The sequence below is a fragment of the Raphanus sativus genome, unplaced genomic scaffold (assembly GCF_000801105.2).
Source record: "Raphanus sativus cultivar WK10039 unplaced genomic scaffold, ASM80110v3 Scaffold1159, whole genome shotgun sequence".
Classification (NCBI taxonomy): domain Eukaryota; kingdom Viridiplantae; phylum Streptophyta; class Magnoliopsida; order Brassicales; family Brassicaceae; genus Raphanus; species Raphanus sativus.
In genome coordinates, this window is record NW_026616472.1 from 4,581 (window position 1) to 24,680 (window position 20,100).

Below are 20,100 nucleotides of genomic sequence, written 5' to 3' on the forward strand. Positions count from 1 at the left end.
GTACACGTGCGCTTCCTGGAAAACAGCTGTTAAGCTTTTGTCCAGTTCTCGTGATTTTGAGAATTTTAAATTGTATTGTACTGAGTTAGGTCATGTTCCACGTGCCTTTATTTCTGCACCACTATCTCTTTTCTACAAGAGGGTCAATGATTTTCTGGACCGAAAATATACAGTTGTAAGTTGTAACCTTGGACGGTGTGTGATTATATAAAATATTATATGGACGGTGTTTTATTTAATGTTTTCAATGTTCTTGTCAATTTTCTGGTGGTTATTACGCTAGATCATAACCGAAAAAATATCTCCACTCCAATAATTGTCATGTCCGCTGTGTATTCAAGTTTCCTACATTTTTGGATGTTTTTGTGTTCTCTTATCAAAGATCTTCGTATGTTATGTTTTGAATAGGAGTACATCTTAGTATCGACTATCGAGTACGAGCTATATGTTGAGACGATAACCAATGAATTATTTCGAATTATTGTTCTAAACCTTAGATTATCGCTCATCAGATGTCATGATATAGTGATTTGTAAAGAAGAAATGAATAACAATGTATCACAATCTGGGAAAGAACTAAATCTGATCAAATCTTCAAAAAAATGGAATTGTCCAAGATTTGTGAATAATTAAGACATTGTTAATCAATCATTAATATCGTATATTAAAATTAAAATAATTTATCCGTTTCATATTAAGTGTCGTTGTAGGAAAAAAAAATTGTTGTAAAAAAAGAAGTATCGTTTTAACTTTTCAATTCATAATTTATTAACTTTATTTTCTATTTTATTTTTCATTTTGTTTAAATATGAATAAATATATGTGTAATAAAGTTTTTATATAGAAAATATGTAGAATTAAAATAAACGGAATGAATATCTATTTATTTGTTGTTTGAGGAAAATTTTAATGCAAAAGTCCAGTAAAAATACTTTGAAAACTAGCAGACTCAAACCAACAATCGACCAGTGATCCTAGCAACCACGAGCAAAGAGGGTATTATATTTTTTCAGGTTTCGCAAAAAAATGTAACGTAAACCAATACTAAAAGATGGGCTAATTGCAAATAGGCAAGGTACAGCTACATGGCATTACGCTTAATAGAAACATCTCAACCGAGAAGAAGTGAATTTAAACTTATTATGTTTGATTTACTATTTACCTATCTCGCTCGTGACCACAAGCACTAAATTCGACATATATTTTGTTACACCATGCGTCAATTAAAAGTCGAATCTAATGCATTGAGAAATCTTTTAATGTTAATCAAATCGCCATTCTCGTATAAGGACGTAGATTTGAAAATTTAGAATTAACGATGAGATAAAAGAAATAAATTTTGTGGGCGTGTTGCTGCCTTTCTTGAATGTTTGCCAAGTCCATTGTTGTTATTAGTTTTGTGAGCCTCTCGTTTTGTTGATATAAAAAGCATAAACTGATTAAACAGTACTTAAAAAATAGTTTATCGTTAAATAAAGGTCGGAGGAAGGATAGGAAGAAGGTGTGGACGGCGTTGGGAGCGTGCGGCTTAACAAGAGAATCTGAATTTTCCCGACCATACTCGTACCGTACAGATCAAGAACCCTTCTTAAATACGCGTTGTGTCGTAAAATGGATTACAATTAGAGATTTTATTAAATACAATTAAAGGGCGGGTATATTTTTTGGTTTTAATTTAATTTTCATATTTCTGTTTTTTGTGATTATATTTGTTTTTCTTTATAATCATATTTGTGTATAAATCTTAACAAAATATATTTTATTAAATAATAGTAATTTAAAAATTGATCTGGTCGAACCCGCAACCCGCGAATTTCAATTTTGTTTTGGTCAAAAAAGCGACCCGCACAACCCGTAAACAAATAATTTGTACCAGCACCACCTCATTTAATTTTTCGGTTATCCGCGGGTTATAATTTTTTAAAATAATTATTATAAAAATATTAAAATAATTTTTATAATAATTTTTAAATTTTTTTAATTACCATATTTTAAAAAGTCTTTACTTTTCTTTCTTTTATTTACTTTTAAATACTTTTCCGGTTGACGGATACCCGTAATCCAAAATCTACCAACCCGTACCCATCCCGAGTAAAATACACTTGTGTCATAGTCTTTTCACACATTAAATTTGTACTTTATTCGTAAACAAATATTACATTTAAAAAAACAAAGTATAGTTACAATTTTTTTTAAAATCAAATAGTAATTAAATAGATGAAATTATATGTTTTTAATTAAATTTTCATGCTTTGTTTTCATATATTTATTTTATTAATTGGTAGTTATATATTACATGATAGTTTATATATTTAAAAGTAAATTTAGTGTGTATACATTACATGATAGTTTATATATTTAAAAGTAGATTTTAGATTTAGTGTCTATGCAGAATCAATAATTATGGGACAAATTCGAGGACATTTCTGCAACAAATGGAAGTATTGGGGTCAAACCGTAAACTGTCAAAAGCTCAGGGACTAAGTGTGCAAAAATGCAGAAATCGGCCATAGCCAGATCGAGAGTTGCAGAGCGCTCTCTGCGGTGAAGACGGAGTGCTCGACGTGGTCTTCTCGGCTGAAGCTCGCTCTCCCTCTTCCCCGAGACTACGAATCGACCGATAAGCAGAAGTGTGGCTTGTTCGCTTTGAGTTCCTCGATCCAAGCTTCACGCTTTTGGTCCGCAAAGCTTGCAGCGACCACTTGGAAAAGAGATGTAGGAGACGTACTGCTCGATTCATCAGCCTCGGTTCGAAACCATGACCGCAAAGCTTCAATCGATCAAAGCACGATTCCGGAGCTTCTCGATTCTCACCATCGATGCAGCCAAGCTCTCTGTCCGTGAATGCAGAGCAGCGGAGTCATGACGGCGATCAGACAGTTACCATTTTTTTACGTCAAAAAAAAACTAAAGGTGTATAATCCAATAACAGCAGTTATCTAAAGTTAAACAATGTATATTAAAGTGTATTAAAAGGGAGTTATAAAATTTAAAAATGGACACAACTTTTATCAATAGGGCAAACTGCAGAATTAATAATATTGATTTTTAAAATCAATCAACAAGTTTACAGCCTGTATTTGCTTCATTTTCGCGGAATAAATCACAATTATATACATATTTTCAGGAAATAAAGGCAGTGTGATTTTGCGTTCCAGTTCGGCAACCTATCTTGTCGTTTTCTTCCACGTCACCAACGTCTATCTATCTGTTTTGATAGCCGCTCATTTACATCACGTTTCTTAAACTCAACATTAATATCTTTAACTATATTTCTCATAAATTTTCGATAGTATATGTCACAAATTTGGTTTCACATTCGGTTTATACAGTTAAACAGACCGTAACTGTTCTATTTATTCATTTAAACCAACCTTAACATTAGTCTTTGCCAAAAAACACGATTACAAACATGGATTAGGTATGTTGTGTTTTTGTCTATTACTAATGTTATTCCCTTTTTAATGACAATTTGCTTCTTTTTATACAGTTTCGTAGACAAATTGATTAGTTTTTCTACACCCGGAAAACTGGTTATGTAAAGTAGATATTATTATAGAAAGTTTGTGGAGTGGTATACAGCCTGGCTTTTGCTATTCTAAAGTCAGACTAAACATAAAAAAAAACTGTCCTTACCCGAACCTAACCGTTATCGTCTTTTATTAAATTTAATTTAAATTCAACTCAAAATGTGCGAATATTATCATAGCTTTGCTAGTTGGGTTTCGTGATTTTGTCTCTTTAACTTCCCACTTTCACCACTCTCTTTATAAGCGCGTGCATTCACAAGCCCTATACATTGAGCTCGATTATTCTCCACGCTCCTATGTACGAAACCTGCGATCTATTAAAAAATCATTAGGAAAACGACAAAAAACGACACATCGACGTAGCCATGTTACGACGCGTGTCCTTTCACAGCTGTATCGCAAACTTTGGAGAACCGCTTGCGTGGAAGAAGCGTTGCCCATGACTTCTCTACAGTCTAAACCGGTTTCCGGTTAAAAAATCTCGTAGAGAATTGCTGTATAAATATAGTTTTGTCCTCTCGTTAGTTTCTCGAACTTGTTGTGTTAATTCATCTCTCTCAACAAAACAGAGAGAAAATCACTATAAATCTTTAATTTTATTTGAAAAACCAATGGCGGATCGGATTAAAGGTCCATGGAGTCCTGAAGAAGACGAGCAGCTTCGTAGGCTCGTTGTTAAATACGGTCCGAGAAACTGGACAGTGATTAGCAAATCAATCCCCGGTAGATCGGGAAAGTCGTGTCGGTTACGGTGGTGCAACCAGCTTTCGCCGCAGGTCGAGCACCGGCCGTTCTCGGCGGAGGAAGACGAGACGATCGCGCGCGCGCACGCTCAGTTCGGTAACAAATGGGCCACGATAGCCCGTCTCCTCAACGGCCGTACGGACAACGCCGTGAAGAATCACTGGAACTCGACGCTCAAGAGGAAATGCGGTGGTTTCGACCACCGTTACGGGGCTCCGGCGGAGGAGGAGGAGGAGGAGGATCGAAGGCCGGCGAAGAGATCGGTGAGCGACGGATGTCCACCAGTTGCTACTGGGCTTTATATGAGCCCAGGAAGCCCAACTGGATCTGATGTCAGCGATTCGAGTACGATACCGGTTCTGCACTCTGTTGGGCTTTTCAGGCCCGTTCCACGTGCGGGTGGTGTCGCGCTGCCGCTTCCCATCGAAACGTCGTCGTCTTCTGGTGACCCCGCGACTTCGCTGAGCTTGTCGCTTCCTGGTGCTGACGTCAGCGAGGAGTCAAACCGTAGTCACGAGTCAACTAATATCAACAACACTTGGAGCCGACAGAACAAAAAAACAGAGTCGCTGTTACCATTTTCTGTCGGATTCCGAGGTGCGATTGAGGAAATGGGGAAGTCGTTTGCTGGGAACGGCGGGGAGTTTATGGCGATGATGCAGGAGATGATAAAGGCGGAGGTGAGGAGTTACATGATGGAGATGCAGAGAAACCATAATGGGATGATTCCGATGAGTCAAATTGGAGTCGGGAGAATCGAGTAGAAAAGGGAGAGTTTAGTAACTGTTACAATCAATATGTGAAACCAACCGCTATGGAAATCTGGAGGAAGAGAAGAAAAAACTCTCTGTTTCTCTTTCTCATTTCAGATTAGACATTTAAGAATTTTGGGACTTAAGAAATGTATAGAGCGGAAGTCGAATGAGCAAAATCTCGGTTCGTGAACCTAGAGTAATAAATAAAATTTTCAATCTCTACTAAACTTATTAGCTTTTTTTCTTCCTAATAACAACATTAGTGATCGTCGGTTGAATATCTAATATTAACAAAGTTGATCTTAGCCATTTCATCAACCTTGAAAGGACTGTTTTCATTTGTGCTACACTTGCAGCTTCAAACAACCTAAACGCCATATATTGAATGAAATCTTTTTTTTTTTGAACACAGATATTGAATGAAATCTACTAACAGCATAAACTCTGACAGATTAAATGAAATTTGAAATATCCTAAATGGGATATAATTTTTCAAAAAAACTGTAGCATTAAGATTTAGGATTTTGTGATACCTGGATACTAATTTTAAAAATATTTTCAGTAAAAAATACTTTAAAAATTGAAATAAGTTTTAATGATTACTATTTAAAGTTTAGTATTTAGGAAGTGAGATTAACTATTTTAAAACGATAGGCAAAAAATGATAGCCACATGTAAATGGTGTTCCATAAAAGAAACAAAATGATGAAGAAGAAAGTTGTTCCAACACAAACTCTCTCTCTAAAACCTCCAACTTCTCACTAAAAAGCGTCTAATTGAAGTTTGCTTCGGGGGCCGGCGGTTCCCCACCGTCGGTCACCACCCCTTTTGTTTGTAACATATTAGTATTTTCTTTGCCTTTTGTTTTTTGATGTTTATACTTCCGTTTAGCGGATATGTTCTTTCGTTGCAGATCAAACTTCGCTAGGCGATGGTTTAGTTTTCAAGTTCCAACCTTTCGCATGCGTAACTCTAATCCCGTCAACTCTTGATCATATATGATGTTTCTCCTAATCAGCTTTTCCACTGTTTAATGGAGAATCAGTCTTTGCTGACTTAGATCTAGCCATGTTTGGCTTAAGGCAAAGCTTCTCTAATAAAAAAGGGTAAAGTTTGTTTGGATTTCTTAGGTCTTTTGAAGAAGATTCAGCAGAGATGGCGTTTCTAACGGTCCGTCAAAGAATCTCTATTTCAACTGACTTAAATTTCCTCAGGATTAAACATTGGTGAAACATGACTTTCTGGTTAATGAGTTTCGGTTTAAAGCGAGAGGTTTCGTTGGGAGTACAAGTCTTGGCAAATCAAGGTGTTGTGGCGGCTCCTGATGAAGAACCATACCGGCGGCACTGTTTCTCCGGTGACAAAGTCGAAGGCGGTTACGTCAAGAGCTCAAGAGCGGTGGAGAAGATTGGTGTCCTCGTTAACATCAAGTTCCTGCCACGTAGCAGCATCTCAAAAATTACCCTACACGTGTTATAAGCTGTGTCATCCTTTTGTTTATTTGTGTTGGGCCTTAATGCCAATATTGTACTCTTCTTTAGTCCAAGAGGCTTTTATAAAAAGAAGTTGAAAAAAAAAAAAAAAGTTGTTCCAGATTTCAATGTTTATGTTGTAATGCTCTATAATATTAGAATTGCATATGATTGTATTTATATTATTTTATGTTTTTTTTACTTTTCATTTTATTTAAATAAAAGAATTGTTAAATAAAAATCTAGAAAAAAGTAACAAGATTATCTCTATTGAGCCCAATAATATAAAGCCCATTATCTTATACCGTCCTTCCAAACCCCCAATAACCAACCAAAATCTAGTCATGAAATAAATCATCTCAGAAAGTAATTTGTCTTAACCTAGTAAGTCAAAGTAGTCATAACACACTTTGACCCCAAAAAAAAAAAATAGACATAACTCATAACACACTAGCAGTTAGTATGGTCTAAACTTTTGGTACCTTTTTTTTGAAAATTAAAGATTCAAATCAAATGATGAATCACGTAGAGACGCAGCTTATCCTTGTGGCCGGAGAGTATTTTTCTTTCTTTTGAGATAGCAAGGAGAGACAAAGAAATTTCAATAACATACTAGATAAAGCCCAAGAACACACCGCATGCTAATTTCGCTTTGAAACAGAGAGCTATTACAAAGAACGGCACTACAATGTCCGTGACTTTATTCTTTCCATCAAGCGCTCTAATTTTGTCATAATTTATACAACTATGTCCAGCTAATCGCCACGGGACTAGCCACGACGTGTTTTCCATCTGACCATTCAATGCTCCCGAAGCTGTTGGGTCCAGACTGCTTAGACGAGTTTACTGTAAACGTCACTGTATAAGATTTCTTCTCGTTGATTTCTTTGAAATTCAAAACCGCCGGTTCAACCGAAATCTTAACTGCTGTTGTCTCCGAAGTTACTTTAACCGAGTAAGACCCAGCTCCTCCAACACTCGTGACAGTGCGTGCGTACTTGTACACGCCAGAGCCGTCAACGTTGACGGCGAACGAGGGATAGTTTAGATCAGCGACAGAGTACGATTTACTCGGATCGCAAGTGTAATTACGTCTCGATACACTTGTGATCTGCGACGGTGTGTAATTCAATGCACAAAGGAAGCCTAAGTAATCCACCGTCGTTAGATCGTATATCAGTCCTGGATTGATGGCTGTTGTTGGTGACACGTGTCCTGCACCGTGGTCAAACGGCGTTGAAGGCTTCCCCGTCGTGACGTCGAGGATCGGTTTTCCATCTTTGTATGTTTTGTAAGCGGTGGTCATGAGAGCCGATCTGATCGCGGCAGGGCTCCATTCCGGATGCACGGACTTGAGAAGAGCAGCTAAACCGCTCACGTGAGGGCAAGACATGGACGTTCCCGAGATGATGTTGAACTCCACACGTCGAGCATCGGAAGCTAAACCGGTAGGTCCTTTGGACCCGGTCCAACCGGCGAGGATATTAACTCCGGGAGCGATTAAATCCGGTTTAAGAATATTCGGCGTGATCGAATTGGGCCCTCGCGAGCTAAACGCCGCAACAACGGGAGACGGCTGGACGTTAACGATGGTCCCTTGGATCAAAACCGAAGCGGTTGGATTGGGATCGGTTAAGACGTAATGCCGGATAATGTCACCGGCCTTCTCTCCCACCGCGGTGGCGGGTAACAAATGAGCATCCGCAACAAGCTCCTCTCCGTTCTCCGCCGTGTTAGCCAGAATCATCCCGAGTCCACCAGCAGCTTTCACCACCTCACCTTTCTGAACCCTAGCGTTCACTCCTCTATCGCACATCACGATCTTCCCTTAACTTTCTCCGGGATCAAACTCCCGGTCCCACATAGATTCCCATTAGTCGCGTTACTAGCGTTCCCCGCGTAAACAAACGGCAGCGTTTTAGCGGGAAGAGCGTCTCCTTTAAACAAGGAGACTCCAGAATAATTCTTCCCGTTTCCAAGAACCGCAACCGCCGGAAAATCACGATCTATCGTACCAGCACCAACGGTGGTGATCCACGGAGCTACGTTCGATAAACTGGACGAACTAGGACCGGAATTACCGGCGGAGCAAGAGACCAAGATCCCTCTCTCCATCGCTGCGAACGCTCCGATCGCGACGCTGTCTCTATAATAATCGGACGTTCCACCGCCGAGAGACATGGACAAAACGTCGACGTTATCGTCAATAGCTTTATCGATGGCAGCTAAGATATCGGAGCTGAAACAACCACCTTCCCAACAGACTTTATAAACAGCCACGCGAGCGCGCTGAGCCATCCCGCGAGCCGTCCCGCTAGCGAATCCCAACAGACTAGCTCCCTCCACGACGGATCCGGCTGCGGTTGACGACGTGTGTGTCCCGTGACCGTCGTCGTCTCTAGGAGACCTCGATTCTTTGGACTCGTCGACCGGTCCCATCGTCGCTTCGTAGCCGCGAGCGAAGAATCTAGCTCCGATTAGTTTGCGGTTACAGTGGGAGGCTGTGAAGTTGGTTCCAGACTCGCATCCGCCTCTCCACGTGGACGGCATCGGACCGAATCCAACGTCCGAGAAGCTTTTGCTCTCCGGCCAGACTCCGGTGTCGAGGACTCCGACCACGACGTCGCTGGACGAGCCGGTTTCGGGGAAGAGGTCGGCGTTGTGGATGTCGAGGCCGAGGAAGAGCGGAGTGCGAGTGGTGTGTAGCTCGTACCGGTGCTCAGGTAGAACGGAGATGACACCTGGCTGAGTCACGAGCGTTTCGGCTTCTTGGGGAGTTAACCGGGTGGAGAAACCGTGAATAGCGTTGGTGTAGGTGTAGAGGAGCTGAGCAGATTGTGAGACGGATCTGAGGGAGGATGAGTACCAGAGGGAGTGGAGGTCGAAGCTCGACGGCATCTGAGATTGCGCCATGTGTACGATGTATGTTGCATGTTGAGCACCTTGGGACACGTGGCAGAAACACAGATGGAGAAGGAGGATAATGGAGGAGAGTGACGAAGAAGACATATCTTTCGCAATCTGTGGTATCTCTCTGATTTGGACGAAGAGAGAAAGGGTTTATATATAATACAGTAGAGAGAGAGAGAGAGAGAGAGAGAGACGGGAGATGCTAGTGAGAACACACAAAGAGGTTAAGATGCTACTTGCTAGTAACCGCAGCTTCTGAGACTGTGACACTGTGTCATAACGTGCCGTTTCTCTGATCTCTTTAAATCGGTTTTATATTCCCAAACCCGAACCAGATCTTAACGTTTTTATGGTCAACTGCCACATCTTTAACTTTGCTACAAAACATAAAGCTAAAAAGCTAACTCCAAACCAATCTCAGTTAACTAACCAATGAATCCTTCTTCTAACCGGAATTAATTATATTGACCAGCTCCAAACTATATCCTATAAGTAAAAAAACATGTATGACTTTATATCCGACTACAGGTATTAAACATTACTAAGTTAACCATTTTGTTTCAAGGTATAATTATTCGTGGATTCAATTATGACAGTTAGGACAGATGAGTAGCAACATGTAGATATTAATTTGCGACATGTGACTCTGATTAAGTTTATTAATCAAATCTTTGAAACATCATCATTGTTTTATTCTCAACGACACATCACACCAATTCCTGCCTCATGCAGCTTACACTAGTAGTGTAATCTGTTTCCTCACTTGCAGATAACATTCAAATAAATATTAGCTAGTCACATTGATAAATCGGCAATTATTTTCGTTAAACCGGCTAAATGTCTTAGCTCCGGTTCGCTTGAGTAGGATCCGGTCGTATCCAGTGCGGTTGAATCCCAAAAAGAAGGTTACGTTACTCTACCCCACATTAAATGTATCCCATTAGGGAGTGGAGTCAACAATTTTGTCTTCACCTCGAAATATGTGTATACAAAAGAATCTGGGTACTCGTGACTCTTTTCTGTTTGTATATACACAAACACAACAATACAATATACTCTTGTCCACATTAGACATCAAAACGTCTTTATGTCTACACTATTTAGCGCCAAACGCCTTTATGCAGTTAAAGCTTAGCTTCATTTGGTTTAGCAATTTACTTCAGAGATTTTTTTTTGCGTACATTGATTACGTACATACCATTATTTATGTCTTAAGAAGGTTCATACATAAGGAACTACTTTTCATACTAAATCTGAATGGGTTTCGACAAAGACATCATCAACTAACCAATGCTTTTGACGGTTGGGATCCAAATAATGTGTGTGTGTGGCAATTATAGAGGCTTTAGTTTGTATGGTACGACATGAATTAACGTGTCTTCACAACAGATCCGAGCTCACTAAAGCCCTATCTAAATAGTTAGTACATCTGCAAATGTTCTTTATTATTAGTAGTTTATCTTTATGAACGAACAAATAGCAACATCAGAAGCTGGCAGGTTGGTCCATATTATCCGGCGACTCTCAGTAATAATGCCACGACGAGGTATTGAATCTTGTCCACGTCTCTGATTGATTTCATATAGTATTAAATGTTGGAAAAGAGTAGTGGTTTTAATTGGACCATGCTTTATCTTGTTTTGGAACTTGATTAAAATTGAACTGTGTGCCTACCAGGTTCCCCTCATGAACATTTTTCTTCTTCTTTCAGTTATATAATAAAAACCTACGCTCCAGTCTATAAGAAAGTAATAATATTACTCATGTTTCTTTACCTTTTGGCAATTACAGGCCCACGTAACCGACAATTTTATAATAATAACTGGTATATGGTGATAAGATGATTGATATATAGGCATTATAATCAAAACTGAAAAAGAGTACATAGTGCATGTGTGTTGTTGTATTTCTAGTATGACAATTATTTAACAAGATCTTCCCATTTGCAGTATTGGCCACCGGCCAATGCACGATAGTAACGGTCTCTACAATAGACCGGTCTTCCATCAGCAGCCTCAGCTGCGGCCGCTGCTAAGTCATCATCTGTCACAACATCTGTGGGCAACCGAAGCAATTGTTCTTTTCTGCAAATTTGTACAAATAAGAAAAGAGGTGAACGTTCGGTTCCAACCCAAAAAGAATAAATAAAAAATTCTTAATAGTTTGGTGATTATCGATTTGATATCTACTTATTTACCTCATATTGAACTTGTTGTTGGTTCTTGAAATAGAAACCTCCGGTTGGTTACCATTTGATCTTAGAGTGGTTTTAAAAAAATCCTCAACAGGTGTTGCAAAAACGAATAGGACGAATGCTGAAACGAGCAAAGCTCCTGTTCCAACTAATGTTTGTTTCAGCATCTTGATTACCGGCTTCACCTGAAACTCACAAAAGTTGCATGTCTTTTCATTTTTCACCACTGAATAAGAAATGTTGCCAAAAAAAAAAAAACATCGTCTGCATTTTACCTTGTACGAACCTAACAACCTGTCCCGAGCCAATACCTGAGAAAGAAAAAAAACAAAGATGCAAAGTCACAGTCAGAGTCAGTTATTTGGAGCAATGAATGTTCATTTCTTCTAGTGAAAAGGAAAAGACTTTGGAAATGCAGACCTCAGGTGGCTTAACCCACATTTGGCCATCATACCATCCGCTCTCTTCGTACGGAATAACAGCAGAGAGTAGTCTATCTCCAACATAGCTCCATCCCTAACAACAAACCAACCAACTTCATTATAATCCACTTATAAATTCTGTTAAGCTATGAGAAACAGAGGAAAAGTATATATATAAAATACCAGGTAAATTCTCAAGACAATCAATGAAACCAGGAATAAAGTTCCTGTCCCTGCAGCTATAACAAACCTCAAAGGTTCCTGCAAGGGAAATTTTTATATATATTATAATCTTCTTCTTCTTCAAGAGAGAGAGAGAGAGAACGGCTCAACTCAAGTGATTTTGAAGTTCACTCACTCTGGAAGGATTAAAGCTAGCAGCAGCGATGGGAACTCCAAGAACAGTGAAAGTGACCAACCAAAGACCACCTATACGAAGAAAGAATTGGGTTGGACTCAGTTCTCCCCATGAATACAACGTCCCTTCCTTCAAAGCCGAATACTCATTCACCTAAAAGAAAATATCATAATTATTATTATGACTCTTTTAAAAAATATTTTATCTATTTATAGAGTTGGAAAGAAAAAGACAAAAAAAAAAGCAAATATACTTACAGGTCTTTGGTCGGAAGGAACTTGTATCTCAGAGCTAGGATCCCAGCTTTGTCCAGAGAAACTCATGCTTCCACTTCCGTTACCTTCTTCCTTCATTGCTTTCACAGAAACGCTTAGAAACATCTGCTTCTTCTTACCATCATCATCGCCATATTTAACGTTCGACGAATAATCATAGTAGCTGCCGAGCTTTCTGTTACAAACGCGATTGGCTGGTGGTATCTTCGGAAGCAAAGGGTAATTAACGTTTAATCTGAGCATTTTGCCAATGAGTTTTGTGAGTGTCCGTCGCGTTGATTGAAGAAAAGATCAAAGGTTAGTGGAGCAGAGCTCCTGAAACACGTCAAACACTGCATAGCCAGAAAAACTAATATAATTCTTTTTTCTTTTAAATCTTATTAAGTATTTGGCTTCTGCTGACTTGTGTCGTCTGTCTCTAGCCATGTGGCAGATGCTCCCTTGCACACAGTTTTCCCGGGTATCTCTCTCTCTATTAATTTTTATTGGGTCACTAAGCCCAGTTTAATTTAATCGGCTTTTTATTTATTATAAAGACCCATTAAGTCGTCCAAATAAGCTTTATATGACAAATTATTAACCACTGTTATTATATGGAACAGCGAGTGTAAACAATATGCTTCCAATCCATTAATGTATAGTAATTTTATACGTTTAATACATTCGGAATTCACGACAAAGTGTTTTAAACGTTGGACAAAAAAGAAAACACCACACAGTTTAGATATGATACTTGAAGAAAAGATCAAACACTTACCCATCATCATCATCGCCATTCAGATCTCTCTCTCTCTCTCTCTCTCTCTCTTGAGTTTCATTGACTTCTCATCCTGCTGGTTTCTGCTGCCCTGACTTGCGAGAAGTAAGCATGCGCCTGCCATCCAAAATCAATATAATCTATTTACCTCAAATGTAAAAATGAAAACTATGAGAAGAAAGTCGGCTCCTTTTTTTTTTACTACTTACCATGGCTTCTTTTGCAGTTAATCTGTCTTGATGATCATACCGGAGTAGCTTGTCCAGGAAATCAATCGCCTACATTGTTTAAAGACACACAAACCCTCTTTAAAACCCCAAAACTAAAACCGTTTTCTTTAAGAAGATGAATCAAGAACAAATAATAGTAAGAACCTCGGGTGAGACTAGATGCTGATTGTCTGCGTTGATGAATTTGGACCAAGGCTTCCTGCTATGCCTGTGTGTTGTGTGTCCGTTGAACCATAATGATTCAGTAAAAAAAGAACCTCTCTTACAAAAATTAAGTTACAAAACATACCGTCCAACGAGTGCTTCGAGTTGTGGTTCAAGTTCTAACTGGTACTTATCTAGATAAGCGTTTAAGTCATCTGTCCCAAGTACCTATCAACAACAAGCAGAGAGATATGTTCATATTCATTTTTATAACCACAATGAGATCTGACAACTGAGAGAGAGAGAGAGTTGTACAAACTTTACCTTGGCGATTTTCACTAGCTGATCCTGATTGTCATGGCCGTAGAAAAAAGGTTCCTTACGGAATATCTACACGAGATGAATAATAATCAGATTAAACCAAAACGCAATTTTGAAGACATAGTGTAATATACAACCAAGGCTCACTCACCATCCCAGCAAACATACAGCCAAGGCTCCACATATCCAATGAGTAGTCATAATCTTGCAAGTCCACAAGAAGTTCAGGTCCCTTAAAGTATCTGATATACGACGACGCATTGGGGAGACAACATCAGAGTGAACCTTAGCTACAGCGAAGATAGAGAGGATATAAAGTAAAAACCATACCTCGACGCAACACGGACATTATACTCTTTCCCAGGGTGGTAAAACTCAGCGAGACCCCAATCTATCAGCCTAAGCTTACGCAGCTCATGGTCAATCATAACATTGTGAGGCTTTACGTCTCTGTGCATTATCCCTTGCGAATGGCAGTAATCCAATGCCTGGAAACAAACAAGTAGTAGTCTCGAATGGAAGCTAGCCACCAAATAATGTAACAATTTATATACAAGAAATTGTTTTTTTACCTTCAAGAGCTCAAAGATGTAGTAACGAATGTCGTAATCAGTCAAGGTCGGATAGAGAAGTTTAAAGTCAGTGCTGTTGACATACTCGAATATCAAGCTCGGAGTTTTGGAATGCTCATCTCTAACAACATCAAACAGCTTCACAATGTTGGTCCCACCACACAAGTTCTGCAGTATCTTGATCTCTCTCCTTATCTTCTTTTTCTTAACGGGTTTGAGGATCTTAACGATGCACTTCTCCTTGGTGTTCACGTTAAACCCCTCGAACACTTCACTGTACTTCCCACGCCCCACCTTCCTCACTACCTCATACTCATCTTGCTCCCTAGACACAACAAAGATCCAAACTTTTAACTAAAAAACACTAAAGAGAGCTGTTTTGATCACTAAAGGTTGAAACTTTTTTTTTTCTAGGGTTTCACAATCAATCTTACCCCCACTGAACATTGAGCGACTCGTAATCCCAATAATCCTTGCTTCGTACCACGTTGACGTCCGTGTACACGCGAGCTTTCGACATCGCCCGCGTCTGATCGGAAACAGAGATCTCGGCGGCGAGAGGATCTGGATCGATACCGACGGAAGCAGGTGTCTCCGTGGGAGCGACGAGAGGCGAGCGTCGGATTGGAGAGTGCGCCAGAGGCGCACGTAACGTCAAGACGGCGCACAGTAGCAAGAAGCGTCGACGAGGAGGAGATTGGAAGGAGATGAAGGAGGAGGAGAAGAAGAAGACGAAGAATGGCACATGTATCATTCACTACACTCTCCCGCACCTGATTCTGATTTCACATTTTCTTCTTTCTTTTGCGCTAACATGTTTTTACTAGATGGGCCTTATATGGACTTCTAAGGCCCATTATATATGTAACTCAGTCTACACACTTCTGATTAGGTAGCTGAGGGATATTGAGGCATGCGAAGGGTGAAGATGCTATTATGAGATATCAGTGCATAATGTATAAATTGCATAAAGCTATTGATCATGACGTGGTTGAGTTGGTTAACTAGAAGTAAATAAGTCAATATTCATGTAGCATATTCTGTTTTTATTATCGTAACTATTTCAAAATTTTGAACTTTTCGTTGCGGACGTCTTTTGTATTATTGAAAGAGACCATTTATTGCAAGATTGTAATGAGTCACAATAAAATGTTTTTTTTTTTTTTTTTGCTAAATACACAATCAAATGTTGGGGGGCATATATAGGGACTTCAATTATCAAAAATAGGAAGGATTTAAATATGATAAGACTCTTTTGTAGGGACCAAGATATCCATCAACCATATATGTTCTGTCATAAAAATCAAGAATCTCTTAACTTATTTGTAGTAGTACTCCTTCCCTCTCTTCTCCTTAATATTATATTTGTAAGAGATATATACACATGTGGAGAGGAATCATTACTCTTTTCTACTTCATTTTGGAATTATTTGTTTAGGCCTAAAATGTGTCTGATCCACATGGACCCTTCTGAAATCTTCAAACCAAACCATTACCACACAAACCTACAGTCCTTAGACAGCCCTCTCTATCTTGTACTCTCCATGAAAATTACTTAACAGCCCATTCCTTCCTCTGCTTTGTCCTCTTCTTTGTCTCTTGGATTAAGGGTAGTTTGTGGTTTTCCTTGTTTGGGGAGTTTAGCTTCTGGTTGCAATTATTGGAGAGGAAAAAAGAGAAAGAAACTCTTTTGGTTGATCTTATTCTCTACGGCACATCTTGTTCATGAGAAAGACTTGAAATAGTGTTCCATGGTTGGTTTCTTGAGTCAGAAGAAACTGCGAACTAAGAGTTCGTAGTATGTCAGCAAAGAAGAAAGATCTTTTGTCCTCAGCCATGAAGAGAACCAGTGAATGGTTTTTAAATGGATTATTCTACTTTTATTTCTGGATCCATTTTTTATTACTACTTTCCAAGTAAAAATGTTTGTTACATTGTTTCAGGATATCTTCTCAGGAAGTCTCTAGTGATGTCACCGTTCATGTAGGAGAAGCTTCTTTTTCACTGCACAAGGTAAAAAAACTATACCTAAAAATTTATCGATTAATCTTATATGAAGCAAAGCCAGTGGTGACAAGACCAGTCTCTCTTGCAGTTCCCACTCTTGTCCAAATGTGGGCTTATCAAGAAACTTGTGTCTGAATCTAAAAACGATTCAGATGCTACTGTTATCAAAATCCCAGACATCCCTGGAGGCTCTGAAGCATTCGAGCTAACAACTAAGTTCTGCTACGGTATTAACTTTGATATGAGCACAGAGAACATAGCCATGCTTCGATGTGCATCAGAGTATCTAGAGATGACAGAGGAGCACTCTGTTGAAAACCTCGTTTCAAGATCCGAAGCTTACTTGACTGAAGTAGCTCTGAAGAGCTTATCGAGCGCAATCACAGTCTTGCACAAGTCAGAGGACTTGTTGCCCGTTGCTGAAAGAGTGAAACTTGTGAGCCGTTGCATCGATGCAATTGCTTATATGACTTGTCAGGAAAGCCAGTTCTGCAGTCCTACGAGTAATAACAGTAACAATGAGGTTGTGAGCAAGCAGCCTGTGGTTGATTGGTGGGCTGAAGACTTGACCGTTCTTAGGATTGATTCGTTTCAACGAGTTCTCATCGCAATGATGGCTAGAGGGTTTAAGCAGTATGGACTTGGTCCAGTGCTTATGCTCTATGCTCAGAAATCTCTTCGAGGGCTGGTGAGTTTCCTTGATACACAATTTACCATTATAAAACAGAGTTGTTAGGGTTTAATCAGCAGGGCCGGATCTAGACACAACCGCGTAAAATTTTTGAATGTTTACAAATTTTTAAATAGAGATAGGCTCCAAGTTACAAATTTTTAAACTAAAATTCTTTACAAAAATGTTTATAGGATTTAATAAGTTTGTTTTTTTTTTTTGCAGGAGATTTTTGGTAAAGGAACCAAGAAGATTGAACCAAAACAAGAACACGAGAAGAGAGTGATTCTTGAAACAATAGTAAGCCTTCTTCCACGAGAGAGAAACGCAATGTCAGTTAGTTTTCTCTCGATGCTTCTGCGTGCAGCAATATACCTAGAAACAACGGTTGCTTGTAGGCTTGACTTGGAGAAGAGAATGGGGTTACAGTTGTCACAAGCCGTACTTGACGATCTCTTGATTCCCTCTTACTCTTTCACTGGAGAACATTCGTTGTTTGATACAGACACTGTTCAACGCATTCTCATGAACTATCTTGAGTTTGAAGTTGAAGGAGTACGGTTAAGCAACAATGGTGCTGATCTTGCTGGTGACATGGAACGTGTTGGTAAACTGATGGAGACTTATTTGGCTGAGATAGCTTCTGATAGAAACGTGAGCTTACAGAAGTTCATAGGTTTAGCTGAACTTATCCCTGAACAGTCTAGAGTTACTGAAGATGGGATGTACCGAGCCGTAGACATCTACTTGAAGGTAACTATTACTTATTTTGCAAAAAATAAGTTCAAAAAAAAACTATTACTTATTTTGCAAAAAAAAAAAAATCATTTTGATATATATATTTCATGCGGATTGAATTTTTTTGTAAATTATATACTAGTATATTCCTATTTAATGTATAGTTAATTAAATAAAAATAATTTATATAATAATTAATTTGTTATTTAAAAAGGTAAATAAGTGATCAAGCGTAGAACTACATTAGAAATTTAAAAATGGCAATTAAACAAAAATAATAATTATAAAATGAAATTTTTGTGTAAGATAGAGAATATTAAGAATTTAAGATAATAAACATACACATTCATTTTCACTATTTTGATCAAGCTTATTGCATGCTGTATGATCTTCTTGCAGGCGCATCCTAATATGAGTGACGTAGAGAGGAAGAAAGTATGCAGCTTAATGGATTGCCAGAAACTATCACGTGAAGCCTGCGCTCACGCAGCTCAGAACGATCGTCTTCCCGTTCAAACCATTGTTCAAGTCCTTTACTACGAGCAACAACGTCTACGAGGAGAAGTCACTAACGATACAGATCCTCCAGCAGCACCACCACCACAACCTGCAACAGCTGTTCTTCCACCTCCTAAGCTCAGCTCCTACAACGACGAACTCTCCAAGGTGAAACGCGAGAACCAGGACTTGAAACTTGAACTTCTCAAAATGAAGATGAAGCTTAAAGAGTTTGAGAAAGATAATACTGAGAAGAGATCATCATCAACAACAACCATGAGCAGCAATCATAGTTCTCCAAGATCAACTGCTTCTATGGATAAGCCTCCATTGCCAAGAAAGTCTTTCATGAACTCTGTTTCAAAGAAACTTGGGAAGCTAAACCCTTTTGGCATTCCACCTAGAGGCAGAACCAAACCACCTAAAGATCGGAGACACTCTATTTCTTGAAAGAAAAAAAACATTTAGTATATAAATACATGAGTATATGTTTAATTTTTGTTGGGACTTCTAAGTTCGTTCAAATGATTTTTCTACTTATAAACATTTGTTTTCTTTGTGTGCTTATGGTGTATATTCCTACATAAAGCTGGTAATTGCTTTAAATGTAAACTTTTTCATCTTGTTCATTAAATTTTTACGAATACACCATTTACAGTCATATTTATATTATACTGTAGAGGAGCTCCAACATGGAGAGCTCCACTTGGAGTCCTTGAAATGAAAAATATTATTTTTTAGTAAAATTTAGTTAATTAATTATTCTTTTAAGGTTAACCAATTAAAAGCAAGCATTTGGACTATAAGTTTTTCATAGGTTCTTTAAATCTGTTTTTAAGAACTGTTCATCACTTTCTCTCTTCTCTTTTAACATTTTGATTTAATTTTAATTATAAGAAATTTATTATCAACCCCTTGTTGGAGCTGCTCTTAGGATTAGATCATAGATACATAGAGCTTAGGATTCTAAGAATATCTTCAAAAAAAACATTTTATCTTGAAGTTTGCAAAACTTCATATTTAAAGTTTTAAGTTAGTATTTTCCAAAAGTAAAATTTCAAATTTAACTTCAAAAGAATTTATTTTTATGTTAAGATTATTATGTTTATGATATTTTAATTTAAATTCATAAAACTTGATAAATAAATAGTACATAGATAAAATATTATAGAAATATATAAATTAAAAAATGATATGATAAATTATAAAATTTTACATAGAAGTACATAATTTTAAATATTAAATTACAAGTAAACTACTACATTATTCTATAAAAATACTTCATTTATGATCAATTATTACATTTGTTAAATTTTTTTTCTAATATTGTTGTTATCTAAATCTAGTTTTGAAAAAAAAACTTATACTAAAGTTTTTGTTTAATTTTATTTGTAGAAATTAAAACTATAAAAGTAAATTTGAAATATTTATGAGTTATAAAATTTTGAAGGATTAAAAAGATTAAAAGATAAAATATTTAAGAATTATAAATATAATATGTAA

At 38.0% G+C, this 20,100-nt stretch overlaps 4 protein-coding genes and 1 pseudogene across 4 annotated transcripts; 2 read left to right on the forward strand and 3 right to left on the reverse strand.

Annotated features, from left to right (window-relative positions):
- Positions 1 to 4,048: 4,048 nt before the first annotated feature.
- Positions 4,049 to 6,686, forward strand: LOC108805750 (transcription factor MYB44-like). Its single transcript, XM_056998387.1, has 2 exons — positions 4,049 to 6,135; positions 6,244 to 6,686. The coding sequence occupies exon 1, from the start codon at positions 4,142 to 4,144 to the stop codon at positions 5,036 to 5,038; it is 897 nt and encodes a 298-aa protein (XP_056854367.1). The 5' UTR covers positions 4,049 to 4,141; the 3' UTR covers positions 5,039 to 6,135; positions 6,244 to 6,686.
- A 400-nt stretch (positions 6,687 to 7,086) lies between these two features.
- On the reverse strand, positions 7,087 to 9,634 carry LOC108813587 (subtilisin-like protease SBT1.7; annotated as a pseudogene).
- Positions 9,635 to 11,241: 1,607 nt separating this feature from the next.
- Positions 11,242 to 13,005, reverse strand: LOC130503824 (protein CONSERVED IN THE GREEN LINEAGE AND DIATOMS 27, chloroplastic-like). Its single transcript, XM_056998386.1, has 7 exons — positions 12,643 to 13,005; positions 12,386 to 12,538; positions 12,211 to 12,288; positions 12,026 to 12,121; positions 11,881 to 11,916; positions 11,609 to 11,790; positions 11,242 to 11,495 (listed from the first exon to the last, which is right to left on the reverse strand). Exons 1-7 carry the CDS (start codon positions 12,901 to 12,903, stop codon positions 11,333 to 11,335), a joined length of 969 nt encoding a protein of 322 aa, XP_056854366.1. The 5' UTR covers positions 12,904 to 13,005; the 3' UTR covers positions 11,242 to 11,332.
- A 261-nt stretch (positions 13,006 to 13,266) lies between these two features.
- Positions 13,267 to 15,430, reverse strand: LOC130503823 (casein kinase II subunit alpha-2-like; the record flags this gene model as incomplete). Its single annotated transcript, XM_056998385.1, is given in 9 exon segments — positions 13,267 to 13,534; positions 13,627 to 13,695; positions 13,792 to 13,855; positions 13,937 to 14,019; positions 14,116 to 14,181; positions 14,264 to 14,354; positions 14,443 to 14,600; positions 14,685 to 15,009; positions 15,119 to 15,430. Coding segments are annotated over 9 exon segments (1,228 nt in total), but the record flags the coding sequence as incomplete, so codon positions are not given.
- Positions 15,431 to 16,146: 716 nt separating this feature from the next.
- LOC108813311 (BTB/POZ domain-containing protein SR1IP1) lies at positions 16,147 to 19,258 on the forward strand. Its single transcript, XM_018585838.2, has 5 exons — positions 16,147 to 16,540; positions 16,628 to 16,697; positions 16,780 to 17,379; positions 17,587 to 18,114; positions 18,499 to 19,258. The coding sequence occupies exons 1-5, from the start codon at positions 16,485 to 16,487 to the stop codon at positions 19,045 to 19,047; spliced, it is 1,803 nt and encodes a 600-aa protein (XP_018441340.1). The 5' UTR covers positions 16,147 to 16,484; the 3' UTR covers positions 19,048 to 19,258.
- Positions 19,259 to 20,100: the final 842 nt, after the last annotated feature.